This window comes from Salvelinus alpinus, chromosome 6 (assembly GCF_045679555.1).
Source record: "Salvelinus alpinus chromosome 6, SLU_Salpinus.1, whole genome shotgun sequence".
NCBI classification, from domain to species: domain Eukaryota; kingdom Metazoa; phylum Chordata; class Actinopteri; order Salmoniformes; family Salmonidae; genus Salvelinus; species Salvelinus alpinus.
Window position 1 is genome coordinate 4,331,131 of NC_092091.1, and position 18,007 is coordinate 4,349,137.

Consider the following 18,007-nt stretch of genomic DNA (forward strand, 5'->3'; position numbering starts at 1 on the left):
TGAGAAAAGGTTTTAACAGATCCCTGTAGCTGTGGTCAACATCAGGCAACATGCTTCAACAGATCTCTGTAGCTGTGGTCAACATCAGACAACATGCTTCAACAGATCTCTGTAGCTGTGGTCAGCATCAGGCAACATGCTTCAACAGATCCCTGTAGCTGTGGTCAGCATCAGGCAACATGCTTCAACAGATCCCTGTAGCTGTGGTCAGCATCAGGCAACATGCTTCAACAGATCCCTGTAGCTGTGGTCAGCATCAGGCAACATGCTTCAACAGATCCCTGTAGCTGTGGTCAACATCAGGCAACATGCTTCAACAGATCCCTGTAGCTGTGGTCAGCATCAGGCAACATGCTTCAACAGATCCCTGTAGCTGTGGTCAGCATCAGGCAACATGCTTCAACAGATCTCTGTAGCTGTGGTCAACATCAGGCAACATGCTTCATTATAGATTATTAAAGTGCAGTGTTTTAATGTATAGATTATTAAAGGGCAGTGTTTTAATGTATAGATTATTAAAGGGCAGTGTTTTAATGTATAGATTATTAAAGGGCAGTGTTTTAATGTATAGATTATTAAAGGGCAGTGTTTTAATGTATAGATTATTAAAGGGCAGTGTTTTAATGTATAGATTATTAAAGTGCAGTGTTTTAATGTATAGATTATTAAAGTGCAGTGTTTTAATGTATAGATTATTAAAGTGCAGTGTTTTAATGTATAGATTATTAAAGTGCAGTGTTTTAATGTATAGATTATTAAAGGGCAGTGTTTTAATGTATAGATTATTAAAGGGCAGTGTTTTAATGTATAGATTATTAAAGGGCAGTGTTTTAATGTATAGATTATTAAAGGGCAGTGTTCTAATGTATATATTATTAAAGTGCAGTGTTTTAATGTATAGATTATTAAAGTACAGTGTTTTCCTAAACATTTAAGGCACCAGAGGCTGAAACAACATTATTGCATCTATTTATGAATTTGGAGATTTGTTGGTATTTTTATTATTTAATTGTATTATTATTTATTATTTATTATTTAATTTTATATATATTTTATATATAAGTAAATATATGCTGAATATATGCTGACCACAGCTACAGAGAAGTAAATATATATGTAAGTATATATATATGTGTAAGAATATATATATATGTCAGTATATATATATATGTAAGTATATATATATATGTAAGTATATATATATATATATATATATATATATATATATATATATATATATGTAAGCATATGTATATATATATATGTAAGTATATATATATGTCAGTATTATATATGTAAGTACTTACATATATATATATATATACTGACATATATATATATACAGTGGGGAGAACAAGTATTTGATACACTGCCGATTTTGCCGATTTTCCTACTTACAAAGCATGTAGAGGTCTGTAATTTTTATCATAGGTACACTTCAACTGTGAGAGACGGAATCTAAAACAAAAATCCCGAAAATCACATTGTATGATTTTTAAGTAATTAATTAGCATTTTATTGCATGACATAAGTATTTGATACATCAGAAAAGCAGAACTTAATATTTGGTACAGAATCCTTTGTTTGCAATTACAGAGATCATACGTTTCCTGTAGTTCTTGACCAGGTTTGCACACACTGCAGCAGGGATTTTGGCCCACTCCTCCATACAGACCTTCTCCAGATCCTTCAGGTTTCGGGGCTGTCGCTGGGCAATACGGACTTTCAGCTCCCTCCAAAGATTTTCTATTGGGTTCAGGTCTGGAGACTGGCTAGGCCACTCCAGGACCTTGAGATACTTCTTACGGAGCCACTCCTTAGTTGCCCTGGCTATGTGTTTCGGGTCGTTGTCATGCTGGAAGACCCAGCCACGACCCATCATCAATGCTCTTACTGAGGGAAGGAGGTTGTTGGCTAAGATCTCGCAATACATGGCCCCATCCATCCTCCCCTCAATACGGTGCAGTCGTCCTGTCCCCTTTGCAGAAAAGCATCCCCAAAGAATGATGTTTCCACCTCCATGCTTCACGGTTGGGATGGTGTTCTTGGGGTTGTACTCATCCTTCTTCTTCCTCCAAACACGGCGAGTGGAGTTTAGACCAAAAAGCTCTATTTTTGAATCATCAGACCACATGACCTTCTCCCATTCCTCCTCTGGATCATCCAGATGGTCATTGGCAAACTTCAGACGGGCCTGGACATGCGCCTGCTTGAGCAGGGGGACCTTGTGTGCGCTGCAGGATTTTAATCCATGACGGCGTAGTGTGTTACTAATGGTTTTCTTTGAGACTGTGGTCCCAGCTCTCTTCAGGTCATTGACCAGGTCCTGCCGTGTAGTTCTGGGCTGATCCCTCACCTTCCTCATGATCATTGATGCCCCACGAGGTGAGATCTTGCATGGAGCCCCAGACCGAGGGTGATTGACCATCATCTTGAACTTCTTCTATTTTCTTCTATTTTCTAATAATTGCACCAACAGTTGTTGCCTTCTCACCAAGCTGCTTGCCTATTGTCCTGTAGCCCATCCCAGCCTTGTGCAGGTCTACAATTTTATCCCTGATGTCCTTACACAGCTCTCTGGTCTTGGCCATTGTGGAGAGGTTGGAGTCTGTTTGATTGAGTGTGTGGACAGGTGTCTTTTATACAGGTAACGAGTTCAAACAGGTGCAGTTAATACAGGTAATGAGTGGAGAACAGGAGGGCTTCTTAAAGAAAAACTAACAGGTCTGTGAGAGCCGGAATTCTTACTGGTTGGTAGGTGATCAAATACTTATGTCATGCAATAAAATGCAAATGAATTACTTAAAAATCATACAATGTGATTTTCTGGATTTTTGTTTTAGATTCCGTCTCTCACAGTTGAAGTGTACCTATGATAAAAATTACAGACCTCTACATGCTTTGTAAGTAGGAAAACCTGCAAAATCGGCAGTGTATCAAATACTTGTTCTCCCCACTGTATATATATACTTATATATATATATATATATATACTGACATATATATATATTCTTATATATTATATATATATATTATTATATATTCTATATATATTTATCAAAAGGAAGAATGTTTTTTGCTATATCTAAGAGATATAAGAAACCTCTTAGTGAATACATGTATTTTTTCAGTGGAATGACCCCTATACCTAAAAACGTGGAAAGGCCCTATTCACTTCCATTCATTTTCCGGCCCAGTGCCGGGTTATCTTCAGACGATTCCGCTGTCACTCATCTTTCCATAGAGGGGTCATTAATGTTTAGCCCAAAACCGCTCGAATGCTACAGATGTTTTTGTGACAAGACCGATTTTCGGATGTCTCCTGGTCTGACAAACACCGCTGTAGCTCGGTCACCTTCCATCGTAGATGTCTCCTGGTCTGATAAACACCGCTGTAGCTCGGTCACCTTCCATCGTAGATGTCTCCTGGTCTGACAAACACCGCTGTAGCTCGGTCACCTTCCATCGTAGATGTCTCCTGGTCTGACAAACACCGCTGTAGCTCAGTCACCTTCCATCGTAGATGTCTCCTGGTCTGACAAACACCGCTGTAGCTCAGCCACCTTCCATCGTAGATGTCTCCTGGTCTAACAAACACCGCTGTAGCTCGGTCACCTTCCATCGTAGATGTCTCCTGGTCTAACAAACACCGCTGTAGCTCGGTCACCTTCCATCGTAGATGTCTCCTGGTCTGACAAACACCGCTGTAGCTCGGTCACCTTCCATCGTAGATGTCTCCTGGTCTAACAAACACCGCTGTAGCTCGGTCACCTTCCATCGTAGATGTCTCCTGGTCTGACAAACACCGCTGTAGCTCAGCCACCTTCCATCGTAGATGTCTCCTGGTCTAACAAACACCGCTGTAGCTCGGTCACCTTCCATCGTAGATGTCTCCTGGTCTAACAAACACCGCTGTAGCTCGGTCACCTTCCATCGTAGATGTCTCCTGGTCTGACAAACACCGCTGTAGCTCAGCCACCTTCCATCGTAGATGTCTCCTGGTCTAACAAACACCGCTGTAGCTCAGCCACCTTCCATCGTAGATGTCTCCTGGTCTAACAAACACCGCTGTAGCTCAGTCACCTTCCATCGTAGATGTCTCCTGGTCTAACAAACACCGCTGTAGCTCAGCCACCTTCCATCGTAGATGTCTCCTGGTCTAACAAACACCACTGTAGCTCAGCCACCTTCCATCGTAGATGTCTCCTGGTCTAACAAACACCACTGTAGCTCAGCCACCTTCCATCGTAGATGTCTCCTGGTCTGACAAACACCACTGTAGCTCAGCCACCTTCCATCGTAGATGTCTCCTGGTCTAACAAACACCGCTGTAGCTCAGCCACCTTCCATCGTAGATGTCTCCTGGTCTGACAAACACGGCTGTAGCTCAGCCACCTTCCATCGTAGATGTCTCCTGGTCTAACAAACACCGCTGTAGCTCAGCCACCTTCCATCGTAGATGTCTCCTGGTCTGACAAACACCGCTGTAGCTCAGCCACCTTCCATCGTAGATGTCTCCTGGTCTAACAAACACCGCTGTAGCTCAGCCACCTTCCATCGTAGATGTCTCCTGGTCTAACAAACACCGCTGTAGCTCAGCCACCTTCCATCGTAGATGTCTCCTGGTCTAACAAACACCGCTGTAGCTCAGTCACCTTCCATCGTAGATGTCTCCTGGTCTGACAAACACCGCTGTAGCTCAGCCACCTTCCATCGTAGATGTCTCCTGGTCTAACAAACACCGCTGTAGCTCAGCCACCTTCCATCGTAGATGTCTCCTGGTCTGACAAACACCACTGTAGCTCAGCCACCTTCCATCGTAGATGTCTCCTGGTCTGACAAACACCACTGTAGCTCAGTCACCTTCCATCGTAGATGTCTCCTGGTCTAACAAACACCGCTGTAGCTCAGTCACCTTCCATCGTAGATGTCTCCTGGTCTAACAAACACCGCTGTAGCTCAGCCACCTTCCATCGTAGATGTCTCCTGGTCTAACAAACACCACTGTAGCTCAGCCACCTTCCATCGTAGATGTCTCCTGGTCTGACAAACACGGCTGTAGCTCAGTCACCTTCCATCGTAGATGTCTCCTGGTCTGACAAACACGGCTGTAGCTCAGCCACCTTCCATCGTAGATGTCTCCTGGTCTAACAAACACCGCTGTAGCTCAGTCACCTTCCATCGTAGATGTCTCCTGGTCTAACAAACACTACTGTAGCTCAGTCACCTTCCATCGTAGATGTCTCCTGGTCTGACAGACACGGCTGTAGCTCAGCCACCTTCCATCGTAGATGTCTCCTGGTCTAACAAACACCGCTGTAGCTCAGTCACCTTCCATCGTAGATGTCTCCTGGTCTGACAAACACCGCTGTAGCTCAGTCACCTTCCATCGTAGATGTCTCCTGGTCTGACAAACACCGCTGTAGGCCGGCCACCTTCCACCGTAGATGTCTTCTGTTCTAACAAACACCACTGTATATATATATTTTTTTACTATTATGCCCAGCTCATGGGGCCCCTTGATGATATGAGGCCAGAGGAAATGGTCTCTTCTGCCTATTGGTAAATCCACAGTGAGCACAGCGCCACAAGGCTCCAGCCCTGAGAGTTAGGGAGGAGACGCCAGAGTAGTGAGCACAGCGCCACAAGGCTCCAGCCCTGAGAGTTAGGGAGGAGACGCCAGAGTAGTGAGCACAGCGCCACAAGGCTCCAGCCCTGAGAGTTAGGGAGGAGACGCCAGAGTAGTGAGCACAGCGCCACAAGGCTCCAGCCCTGAGAGTTAGGGAGGAGACGCCAGAGTAGTGAGCACAGCTCCACAAGGCTCCAGCCCTGAGAGTTAGGGAGGAGACGCCAGAGTAGTGAGCACAGCTCCACAAGGCTCCAGCCCTGAGAGTTAGGGAGGAGACGCCAGAGTAGTGAGCACAGCGCCACAAGGCTCCAGCCCTGAGAGTTAGGGAGGAGACGCCAGAGTAGTGAGCACAGCGCCACATGGCTCCAGCCCTGAGAGTTAGGGAGGAGACGCCAGAGTAGTGAGCACAGCTCCACAAGGCTCCAGCCCTGAGAGTTAGGGAGGAGACGCCAGAGTAGTGAGCACAGCTCCACAAGGCTCCAGCCCTGAGAGTTAGGGAGGAGACGCCAGAGTAGTGAGCACAGCTCCACAAGGCTCCAGCCCTGAGAGTTAGGGAGGAGACGCCAGAGTAGTGAGCACAGCTCCACAAGGCTCCAGCCCTGAGAGTTAGGGAGGAGACGCCAGAGTAGTGAGCACAGCTCCACAAGGCTCCAGCCCTGAGAGTTAGGGAGGAGACGCCAGAGTAGTGAGCACAGCTCCACAAGGCTCCAGCCCTGAGAGTTAGGGAGGAGACGCCAGAGTAGTGAGCACAGCTCCACAAGGCTCCAGCCCTGAGAGTTAGGGAGGAGACGCCAGAGTAGTGAGCACAGCTCCACAAGGCTCCAGCCCTGAGAGTTAGGGAGGAGACGCCAGAGTAGTGAGCACAGCTCCACAAGGCTCCAGCCCTGAGAGTTAGGGAGGAGACGCCAGAGTAGTGAGCACAGCTCCACAAGGCTCCAGCCCTGAGAGTTAGGGAGGAGACGCCAGAGTAGTGAGCACAGCTCCACAAGGCTCCAGCCCTGAGAGTTAGGGAGGAGACGCCAGAGTAGTGAGCTCAGTGGCCCACTGCAGTTTGTCCCCTTGGCTTCACTGTTAACAGGAAGTAACACCAAAACTAGTCGCAACGGAGCTGCCACTAACGTGAAGGAAACCAAAACCTTTCACTTTTCTGAAGTATTAATAAAACACATCTTCCCGAGATGTTTTGAAACATTACATGGTGTGCTGTAGCACCACTTATTAATCAAGTGTTGTCCAACAACTTGCCAGGGACTAGGGAGCGTTAACCGGTGTCACGTCCTGACCAGAGTTCTTATGTATTTTGCTTGTTTAGTGTTGGTCAGGACGTGAGCTGGGTGGGAATTCTATGTTGTGTGTCTAGTTTGTCTGTTTCTGTGTCCAGCCTAATATGGTTCTCAATCAGAGGCAGCTGTCAATCGTTGTCCCTGATTGAGAATCATATATAGGAGGCTTGTTTTGTGTTGGGATTTTGTGGGTGATTGTTTCCTGTCTCTGTGTTTGTGTTCTGCACCAGATAGGTCTGTCTCGGTTTTCACATTTGTTATTTTGTATTTTGTATAGTGTTCACGTATTCGTCTCTTTGTTTATTAAATATGTTGAACACTAGCCGCGCTGCATTTTGGTCCTCTACTTCACCAATGGAAGAAAACCGTTACAACCGGAAAAGGTTGAAAACACTAATTTGGGTGTTTTGAGTTCTGTTTAGTGCAGAATTAGATACCGTTTTCTGGAGGATTTGAATGTTTCACATCGATTTATGCATCTGATCATTTGACAGTTTAACCCATTTTTTGTGAAGACATTGTTAAAGCACAGTGCTCAAACCACCACCAGCTGAAACAAGTTTATTATTATTATTATTTATATATATATAAAAAAAAACATTTTGTCCTGAATTTCAATCTTGTCTCATCGCTGCAACTCCCCAACGAGCTCGGGAGGCGAAGGTCGTGTCACTCGTCCTCCGAAACATGACCTGCCAAGCCGCGCGTCTTATTAACACCCACCCACCCGAAATCCAGCCGCATCAATTTGTCAGATGGAAATACTGTTCAACTGATGACAGAGGTCAGCCTGCGGGTTCCTGTCCCGCCACAAGGAGTCGCTGATGAGCCAAGTAAAGCCCCCACCGGCCAAACCCTCCCCTAACCCGGATGACGCTGGACCAATTGTGTGCCGCCCTATGGGACTCCCGATTACAGCCGGTTGTGATACAGTCCGGGATCAAACCCGGGTCTGTAGTGACGCCTCAAGTACTGCCTTAGACCGCTGCGCCACTCGGGAGGCCCTAGAAATAAGGTTGACAGGTTTTTACATGAAGCACAGCGCTCAAACCACCACCACCAGAAACACCCCAATATTCAGATTGAAGAACCACTTTGGGTGTTTCAGAGAAACTTCTATTCAGTTTTAAAACCCTTTCTGTGTATCAGAACACTTACAGTCAAACAACCTCCAAACAGCAGGTCTAAGGTTAGGTCAGTGGTGGATTGGCCATCTGGCAATTATGGCAAATGCCAGATATACTAGACAATTCTTTAGTTTGGTGGGCTGGTCGAAATTGTCACACCAAAAAAAATGTAAACATAAAAATAAAGCAATGAGAAAAGTGACATGAGCAGCGACCAATGGGCCTTTAAAAAATATTGTTGCACAATTTCGCTGGTAAACGAATCTATAATGAGCTTATGGCTGATTAGTAGGCAACGGACGGCCCAGTTTTCTGATAGGCTGAGTTGACGCAAACTCACATTCTGATTCGTAGCATGAGTAAACAGACCTGCTTCAACTCTGTCATCATCCCTTTCCGTGGAGGAGTAATCCCTTTCCGTGGAGGGGTACTCCCTTTCTGTGGAGGGGCACTCCCTTTCTGTGGAGGGGTACTCCCTTTCTGTGGAGGGGTAATCCCTTTCCGTGGAGGAGTAATCCCTTTCCGTGGAGGAGTAATCCCTTTCCGTGGAGGGGTACTCCCTTTCTGTGGAGGGGTACTCCCTTTCTGTGGAGGGGTAATCCCTTTCCGTGGAGGGGTAATCCCTTTCTGTGGAGGGGTAATCCCTTTCTGTGGAGGGGTAATCCCTTTCTGTGGAGGGGTAATCCCTTTCCGTGGAGGGGTAATCCCTTTCTGTGGAGGGGTAATCCCTTTCTGTGGAGGGGCACTCCCTTTCTGTGGAGGGGCACTCCCTTTCTGTGGAGGGGTAATCCCTTTCTGTGGAGGGGTAATCCCTTTCCGTGGAGGAGTAATCCCTTTCCGTGGAGGGGTACTCCCTTTCTGTGGAGGGGTACTCCCTTTCTGTGGAGGGGTAATCCCTTTCCGTGGAGGGGTAATCCCTTTCTGTGGAGGGGTAATCCCTTTCCGTGGAGGGGTAATCCCTTTCTGTGGAGGGGTACTCCCTTTCTGTGGAGGGGTAATCCCTTTCCGTGGAGGGGTAATCCCTTTCCGTGGAGGGGTAATCCCTTTCTGTGGAGGGGTACTCCCTTTCTGTGGAGGGGTAATCCCTTTCCGTGGAGGGGTAATCCCTTTCTGTGGAGGGGTAATCCCTTTCCGTGGAGGGGTACTCCCTTTCTGTGGAGGGGTACTCCCTTTCTGTGGAGGGGTAATCCCTTTCCGTGGAGGGGTAATCCCTTTCCGTGGAGGGGTAATCCCTTTCTGTGGAGGGGTACTCCCTTTCTGTGGAGGGGTAATCCCTTTCCGTGGAGGGGTAATCCCTTCCGTGGAGGGGTAATCCCTTTCTGTGGAGGGGTAATCTCTTTCTGTGGAGGGGTAATCCCTTTCCGTGGAGGGGTAATCCCTTTCTGTGGAGGGGTAATCCCTTTCCGTGGAGGGGTAATCCCTTTCTGTGGAGGGGTAATCCCTTTCTGTGGAGGGGTAATCCCTTTCCGTGGAGGGGTAATCCCTTTCCGTGGAGGGGTAATCCCTTTCCGTGGAGGGGTAATCCCTTTCCGTGGAGGGGTAATCCCTTACTGTGGAGGGGTACTCCCTTACTGTGGAGGGGTACTCCCGTACTGTGGAGGGGTAATCCCTTTCTGTGGAGGGGTACTCCCTTTCCGTGGAGGGGTAATCCCTTCCGTGGAGGGGTAATCCCTTTCCGTGGAGGGGTACTCCCGTTCTGTGGAGGGGTAATCCCTTTCCGTGGAGGGGTAATCCCTTACTGTGGAGGGGTACTCCCGTTCTGTGGAGGGGTAATCCCTTTCCGTGGAGGGGTACTCCCGTTCTGTGGAGGGGTAATCCCGTTCTGTGGAGGGGTAATCCCTTTCCGTGGAGGGGTAATCCCTTTCTGTGGAGGGGTAATCCCGTTCTGTGGAGGGGTAATCCCTTTCCGTGGAGGGGTAATCCTTTCCGTGGAGGGGTAATCCCTTACTGTGGAGGGGTAATCCCTTTCCGTGGAGGGGTAATCCCTTTCTGTGGAGGGGTAATCCCGTTCTGTGGAGGGGTAATCCCTTACTGTGGAGGGGTAATCCCTTTCTGTGGAGGGGTAATCCCTTTCCGTGGTATAATTAATATAAGTATTTGAAAATACTATAGCGAAATGTAATAGTTTAATATAGTTCCATCTATGCCATTGTATTTTATTAAAACATTTTGCTACACTGGTCACAGTAAAATTAAACAAATTAAACAACTGTAGTCTAATTGTCTGACAATGAAACAACATTTTTCTTGAATACCTCAATAGTCTGATTATTACACTTCTTAATTAATAAAGCACTATGAATTACTTAATAAGATGTATTATTCCTGATTTGTCTGACCAAATGATTGGCTGGTGCCTCCAAAAAACAAAGTTAGTGACGCCATAGGAAAATGAGTTGGCTACGCTCGCGGTGATGTGGGGCTGTTTGTGGATAAAATGCCAGGGCCGTATTCTTGTCCCAGTCCACCCCTGGGTTAGGTGAACATGCCAGGGCTGTATTCTTGTCCCAGTCCACCCCTGGGTTAGATGCACATGCCAGGGCTGTATTCTTGTCCCAGTCCACCCCTGGGTTAGATGCACATGCCAGGGCTGTATTCTTGTCCCAGTCCACCCCTGGGTTAGATGCACATGCCAGGGCAGTATTCTTGTCCCAGTCCACCCCTGGGTTAGATGCACATGCCAGGGCTGTATTCTTGTCCCAGTCCACCCCTGGGTTAGATGCACAGGCCAGGGCTGTATTCTTGTCCCAGTCCACCCCTGGGTTAGGTGAACATGCCAGGCCCGTATTCTTGTCCCAGTCCACCCCTGGGTTAGATGCACATGCCAGGGCTGTATTCTTGTCCCAGTCCACCCCTGGGTTAGATGCACATGCCAGGGCTGTATTCTTGTCCCAGTCCACCCCTGGGTTAGATGTACATGCCAGGGCTGTATTCTTGTCCCAGTCCACCCCTGGGTTAGATGCACATGCCAGGGCTGTATTCTTGTCCCAGTCCACCCCTGGGTTAGATGCACATGCCAGGGCTGTATTCTTGTCCCAGTCCACCCCTGGGTTAGATGCACATGCCAGGGCTGTATTCTTGTCCCAGTCCACCCCTGGGTTAGATGTACATGCCAGGGCTGTATTCTTGTCCCAGTCCACCCCTGGGTTAGATGCACATGCCAGGGCCGTATTCTTGTCCCAGTCCACCCCTGGGTTAGATGCACATGCCAGGGCTGTATTCTTGTACCAGTCCACCCCTGGGTTAGATGAACATGCCAGGGCCGTACTCTTGTCCCAGTCCACCCCTGGGTTAGGTACACATGCCAGGGCCGTACTCTTGTCCCAGTCCACCCCTGGGTTAGGTACACATGCCAGGGCCGTACTCTTGTCCCAGTCCACCCCTGGGTTAGGTACACATGCCAGGGCCGTACTCTTGTCCCAGTCCACCCCTGGGTTAGGTGCACATGCCAGGGCCGTACTCTTGTCCCAGTCCACCCCTGGGTTAGATGCACTGCTCTTCATGGTTTCGTTGCACAATCATGGTGTTTTGAGTTTTCAATATTTTTTTTTTACAGTGTTGGCTTTCCTTGTCAGTAAGTAAGCACAATGTATCCTGTTGGCTTGTTGGTCAATTAAATGCAAGAGTTGAATAGTGTTCTTGTTCTAAAAGTGTTATTTCTGTCTTTTTAAAAAATATATATTTTCAAATAGAAGATATAGTAGACTAGAGAGTAAAGTTAAAGTAAGAACGGGATGTTACGCCTTTAAGAGTTGAGAAACTTGAAACCTTGTTTGCGCAACAATCAGTGCAGCTCACAGCCGCCAATGAGTCTAGACTGGCACGTGATGGTAGGCAGCCAATGGCTCCATCGCTTTCCTCTGAGTCCCCCCCGTGTGTGTGTGTGTGTGTGTGTGTGTGTGTGTGTGTGTGTGTGTGTGTTAGAGAGCGAGGGAGAGAGAAAGAAGAAGAGAGAAACGGAGAAAGAAAGGGATCTCGGCAGTTCAGTTGGACTAGTTAGCTAGTAGTCAACCCGGAACGAGGAGCGAGGAGTACTCCGTTTGGGATTGATTATTTTTCTCGCTTCCAGGCTGGCATGGATATTTTTGGATTGTAAAAAAAAAGGAGTGCGACGGTCGGTTAATGTATTTCTTTGGGATTTAAAATCACTTGTTAAGGGTCTAATTCATGTTGTTCTCTCCGTGCCGGGTTAGAAGAGAGGAGATGTGAAGAGGTTGTTCGTTCCAAAGTCCGAAACTATTACGAGTGCGTAAAGCGTTTTAGGGCTCCCTCTCCCTCTTGCCGTTCGCTTTCTATATTGAATTCTACATTTACTTAGTTCCCGTGTAGCTATAGTCTACTCTCATGATATTATCATGTGTGTAAAACATTTGTTCATCCACTCAGAGGCGTAGGGAACATAACAACTCGGGTCAAGAATAGGCTTCAAGTAGCAGTTCTGCATATTATTGACTACATTCCCAGTATGAATGAATTTTGATTTCCCAAGGTCCCGATCTAATCTTGTTCTCCAGTCGGCTGTGCATAACCTGCACGGCGCTCCGCCAACATTAATGTCCTACAACTAAATTCCAAGTAGCTGGTAAACAGTCCCTTTGGTGACCCGAATCAAGAGTAACCTAGAGAGAGAGAAAACCACATCTAGATTTTTAAATTGTCGTATGTTCAGGACGAAACGCTCAGGTCTTGTGCGGCGACTCTGGAGAAACCGTTTGATTCTACATAGTGAGGGGGGAGATGGTGGACATAATGGTCCAAGTAACGAGGGCAGTCCAACCTGCCACAACCCGGAGAAAATTACCCAAACGGATCTCCGACCGATGACGGCTAGCAGGTCGACTGCAGGGGACTTTGGTGGATTATGTGCTTTCAACTCGGCCGAGAGTTGCAGCGGCTGGGTGGGGGTCAGTTCGGACCAACATGGGGATGCTATGTCGGTGACTGTGTGTGTCCAAGGGCCGGGGCAGGAGCAAGGCAGTCCTCGGGCAGTGCAGGACAGCGAATGCAGGAAAGTAACGTGTTGTTTATTTAAAGACCGGGACGACTGTGAAGTTGAACCCATTGCCCCAGGAAGGGAACCGTTACCAGACTCCTTCGTTTTGAGGAACCACGGCGGTGGAGCTCGGGATAACGGTTCTCCTGAGGCGAAGCTGCGCACGGTGCTGGAGCAAGAACTGAAAACCGCCACTTATTCTCTGTTGAAATGCCTAAAGGAGAAAGCACTGGATACTTTACTGGAGGCGGTGGAGTCCAGAGAAGGGATGTGGAGCGATTGTGTGATGGTATCCCAGACAGAGATGCATCTGGGCGGACACGCGGCCATATGTCCGCGGCTGCTGCTGTGTAAACTCTACCGTTGGTCGGACCTCCAGCACACGGCCCAGCTCAAGCCGCTCTGTGAGTGCCGGAGCTTTGGGACTCTGGATGGCCCCGCGGTATGCTGCAACCCCTATCACTACAGCCGGCTCTGCAGCGTAGGTAGGAGTGCACCTGCTCTGTCAAACACACATACACACGCACACAGTTAGAAGACAAAACAGGTATCGGCAGTGGTCTAGGGGTGTCTGGAGAAGTGGGTATACTTTCATTTTGCCAAACATTTCTCAAACGGTTTAAGGAAAGACAACCTGTGTGAAATAGTTAGACTTTTCCTATAGTTTTTTTCTTCTTTCAGGTTTTCACTCTCAAAATCACCCCTTTCACCCCTTAAGTCCATCACCCCTTAAGTCCACAACAGCTTAAACCACATCACCAGACAATTTTTTAAGGTCTGGGGAAAAATCGAAACAAATATTTTTTGGGGTGAATGTAGTTGCCCTTTGGTTTGAAGTCTTGGTTGAATATTTGCAGTCCGCAGTTCAGTCAACATGTTTAAATAAACATTTCTTAAAGGCTTTCTCCAAAAAAAACTTTCCCAATTAAATGTTGACTGCCTAAGTAGGCCTTTCTATCAGTTTGTACTGTAGGCCTACATTGTACAGTACAGAAATCCAACTAGCCAAACAGGCTCTTGCTAGGAAACTCTTTGCTTCGAAATAAACTTTTTCAATACCTGATTTGGTAAGTTTTATACCTTTCCTACCCTATCGGCTACCGATGTCGTTCAATTCTGTGAGCTGTTCAATGCCACAACCTGTTCAGAGCTGAGCACAGTTATAGGTCAGTTCCAGGAAAAAGCGACATTTATCTCCACGCCATGGCAAAATATGAAGAATTGCAGAAACCTTTATTTAAAGCGCCAGCGCAGCCGTTTAAAAAAAAAATCTCAATATCAAATCATTTCTGGGTAATAAATAAGTTCCTAACTGTGATTATTTAAATTAAAATTGTCATTTAAAAAAATAAAAAAATAGCTTCTTAGCAAAGAGCAATTTCTCAAGCAAGAATTTGACAAGTTCTGTCTGGGAGAGGTCTAAGGAGGGAGGGTAAAACGGAAAACGAGCTTTTATTGGCTGAGAGGTTTGGAACTCTCTTTCTTATTGGTCTATTAACTAATTTACCACCTGGTGATGTCACCATGTGCTTTTAATACTGCAACATTTATCTCTACGCCCCATGGCAAAATGTGTAGAAATGTGTAGAAATGTAGGAAATGAACTTTAACTCGTAAAATCTTCTCTCCACCATCAAGAGGGGGGGAAATTTTGGGGGGGTCTCTGTGGGAGCTCTTGCTGCACGATATTCCACCAAAACTAGGCTATGCGTGTGGCAAAGCATGTAAATATATGTCACATGCTTTGCGATTGTGTAGGCTACTTTGTGCATGATTTCTCTATTGTACTGCGTAACTGTCTAATACCTCCACTACACTACGATACACATCAGTAGGGATTAAGAAGTGAGCTGCCAAGTCTAGGTTCAAGAGGCTTCTAAACAGATACCCCCCCCCCCAAGCCATAAGACTCCTGAACATCAAATGGCCACCCAGACTATTTTCATTACCCCCCCCCCCCTCTCCCCCTCTTTTACACCGCTGCAACTCTCTGTTGTTGTCATCTATTCATAGTCACTTTAATAACTCTACCTACATGTACATATTACCTCAACTAACCAGTGTCCCCAGACATTGACTCTGTATCGGTACCCCCCTGTATATAGACTCGGTATTGTTATTTTACTGCTGCTCTTTAATGACTTGTTACTTTTATTTCTTATTCTTATCTGTATTTTTTTTTAAACTACATTGTTGGTTAAGGGCTTGTAAGTAAACATTTCACTGTAAGGTCTACACCTGTTGTATTTGGCATTTCACTGTAAGGTCTACACCTGTTTTATTTGGCATTTCACTGTGAGGTCTACTACACCTGTTATATTTGGCACATGTGACTAATACAATTTGATTTGATTTGAGTATACGCAATGACCACTGAAAAAAGCCTCCACTATAGGACAGCACAGTTAAAGGACAACACGGTTATAGGACAACACAGTTATAGAACAACACAGTTATAGGACAACACAGTTATAGGACAACACAGTTATAGGACAGCACAGTTAAAGGACAACACGGTTATAGGACAGCACAGTTAAAGGACAACACGGTTATAGGACAACACAGTTATAGGACAGCACAGTTAAAGGACAACACGGTTATAGGACAACACAATTATAGGACAACACAGTTATGGGACAACACAGTTAAAGGACAACACAGTTATAGGACAGCACAGTTAAAGGACAACACGGTTATAGGACAACAGTTATAGAACACAGTTATAGTACAACACAGTTATAGGACAGCACAGTTAAAGGACAACACGGTTATAGGACAACACAGTTATAGGACAGCACAGTTAAAGGACAACACGGTTATAGGACAACACAGTTAAAGGACACAGTTATAGTACAACACAGTTATAGTACAACACAGTTATAGGACAGCACAGTTATAGGACAACACAGTTATAGGACAACACAGTTATAGGACAACACAGTTATGGGACAACACAGGTATAGGACAACACAGTTATGGGACAACACAGGTATAGGACAACACAGTTATAGGACAACACAGGTAGGCTCAGACAATCTATTCTATTCGTGCTCAGGAAACTAAATTTCATATAATTTGTTGTAAGAAGATTAAAATGTATATTTTTGTCAGTCATTGAAAGTTCTACTTTATTTATTATTCTCTTCTGATCAGAGTTTCCTTTGGATCGCTGAAGCTTAAAGCTACAATCCTTAGTTGCTACATCCACTTTTTTCAATGATCAATTAATTATATGTACTCGTTGATTGTTGAAGAATATAACTTATAAAATGTTCCCCATCAGAACACAAAATATACGTTTGTTTAACTCCAATGTTGGTAAACAATGTAAATATAAACAAATACTGTATAGCCTCATAACATGGTTATAACTATAATGTTGATATAATGGATGGTCAGTCCTGTATAGTCTCATAACATGGTTATAACTATAATGTTGATATAATGGATGGTCAGTCCTGTATAGTCTCATAACATGGTTATAACTATAATGTTGATATCATGGATGGTCAGTCCTGTATAGTCTCATAACATGGTTATAACTATAATGTTGATATCATGGATGGTCAGTCCTGTATAGTCTCATAACATGGTTATAACTATAATGTTGATATCATGGATGGTCAGTCCTGTATAGTCTCATAACATGGTTATAACTATAATGTTGATATCATGGATGGTCAGTCCTGTATAGCCTCATAACATGGTTATAACTATAATGTTGATATCATGGATGGTCAGTCCTGTATAGACTCATAACATGGTTATAACTATAATGTTGATATCATGGATGGTCAGTCCTGTATAGTCTCATAACATGGTTATAACTATAATGTTGATATCATGGATGGTCAGTCCTGTATAGTCTCATAACATGGTTATAACTATAATGTTGATATCATGGATGGTCAGTCCTGTATAGTCTCATAACATGGTTATAACTATAATGTTGATATCATGGATGGTCAGTCCTGTATAGTCTCATAACATGGTTATAACTATAATGTTGATATCATGGTCAGTCCTGTATAGTCTCATAACATGGTTATAACTATAATGTTGATATCATGGTCAGTCCTGTATAGTCTCATAACATGGTTATAACTATAATGTTGATATCATGGTCAGTCCTGTATATTCTCATAACATGGTTATAACTATAATGTTGATATCATGGATGGTCAGTCCTGTATAGCCTCATAACATGGTTATAACTATAATGTTGATATCATGGTCAGTCCTGTATAGTCTCATAACATGGTTATAACTATAATGTTGATATCATGGTCAGTCCTGTATAGTCTCATAACATGGTTATAACTATAATGTTGATATCATGGATGGTCAGTCCTGTATAGCCTCATAACATGGTTATAACTATAATGTTGATATAATGGTCAGTCCTGTATAGTCTCATAACATGGTTATAACTATAATGTTGATATCATGGTCAGTCCTGTATAGTCTCATAACATGGTTATAACTATAATGTTGATATCATGGTCAGTCCTGTATAGCCTCATAACATGGTTATAACTATAATGTTGATATAATGGATGGTCAGTCCTGTATAGTCTCATAACATGGTTATAACTATAATGTTGATATCATGGATGGTCAGTCCTGTATAGTCTCATAACATGGTTATAACTATAATGTTGATATCATGGATGGTCAGTCCTGTATAGTCTCATAACATGGTTATAACTATAATGTTGATATCATGGATGGTCAGTCCTGTATAGTCTCATAACATGGTTATAACTATAATGTTGATATCATGGATGGTCAGTCCTGTATAGCCTCATAACATGGTTATAACTATAATGTTGATATCATGGATGGTCAGTCCTGTATAGACTCATAACATGGTTATAACTATAATGTTGATATCATGGATGGTCAGTCCTGTATAGTCTCATAACATGGTTATAACTATAATGTTGATATCATGGATGGTCAGTCCTGTATAGTC

The 18,007-nt window shown here is 44.8% G+C and overlaps 1 protein-coding gene across 1 annotated transcript in view; it reads left to right on the forward strand.

The window, feature by feature from the left end:
- Positions 1-12,019: 12,019 nt before the first annotated feature.
- smad6b (SMAD family member 6b) overlaps positions 12,020-18,007 on the forward strand; it is a 51,986-nt gene continuing 45,998 nt past the window's right edge. Inside the window, exon 1 of the mRNA XM_071405163.1 lies at positions 12,020-13,517. Coding sequence (XP_071261264.1) covers positions 12,701-13,517 — 817 coding nt within the window. The 5' untranslated portion in view covers positions 12,020-12,700. The remainder of the gene's footprint in view (positions 13,518-18,007) is intronic.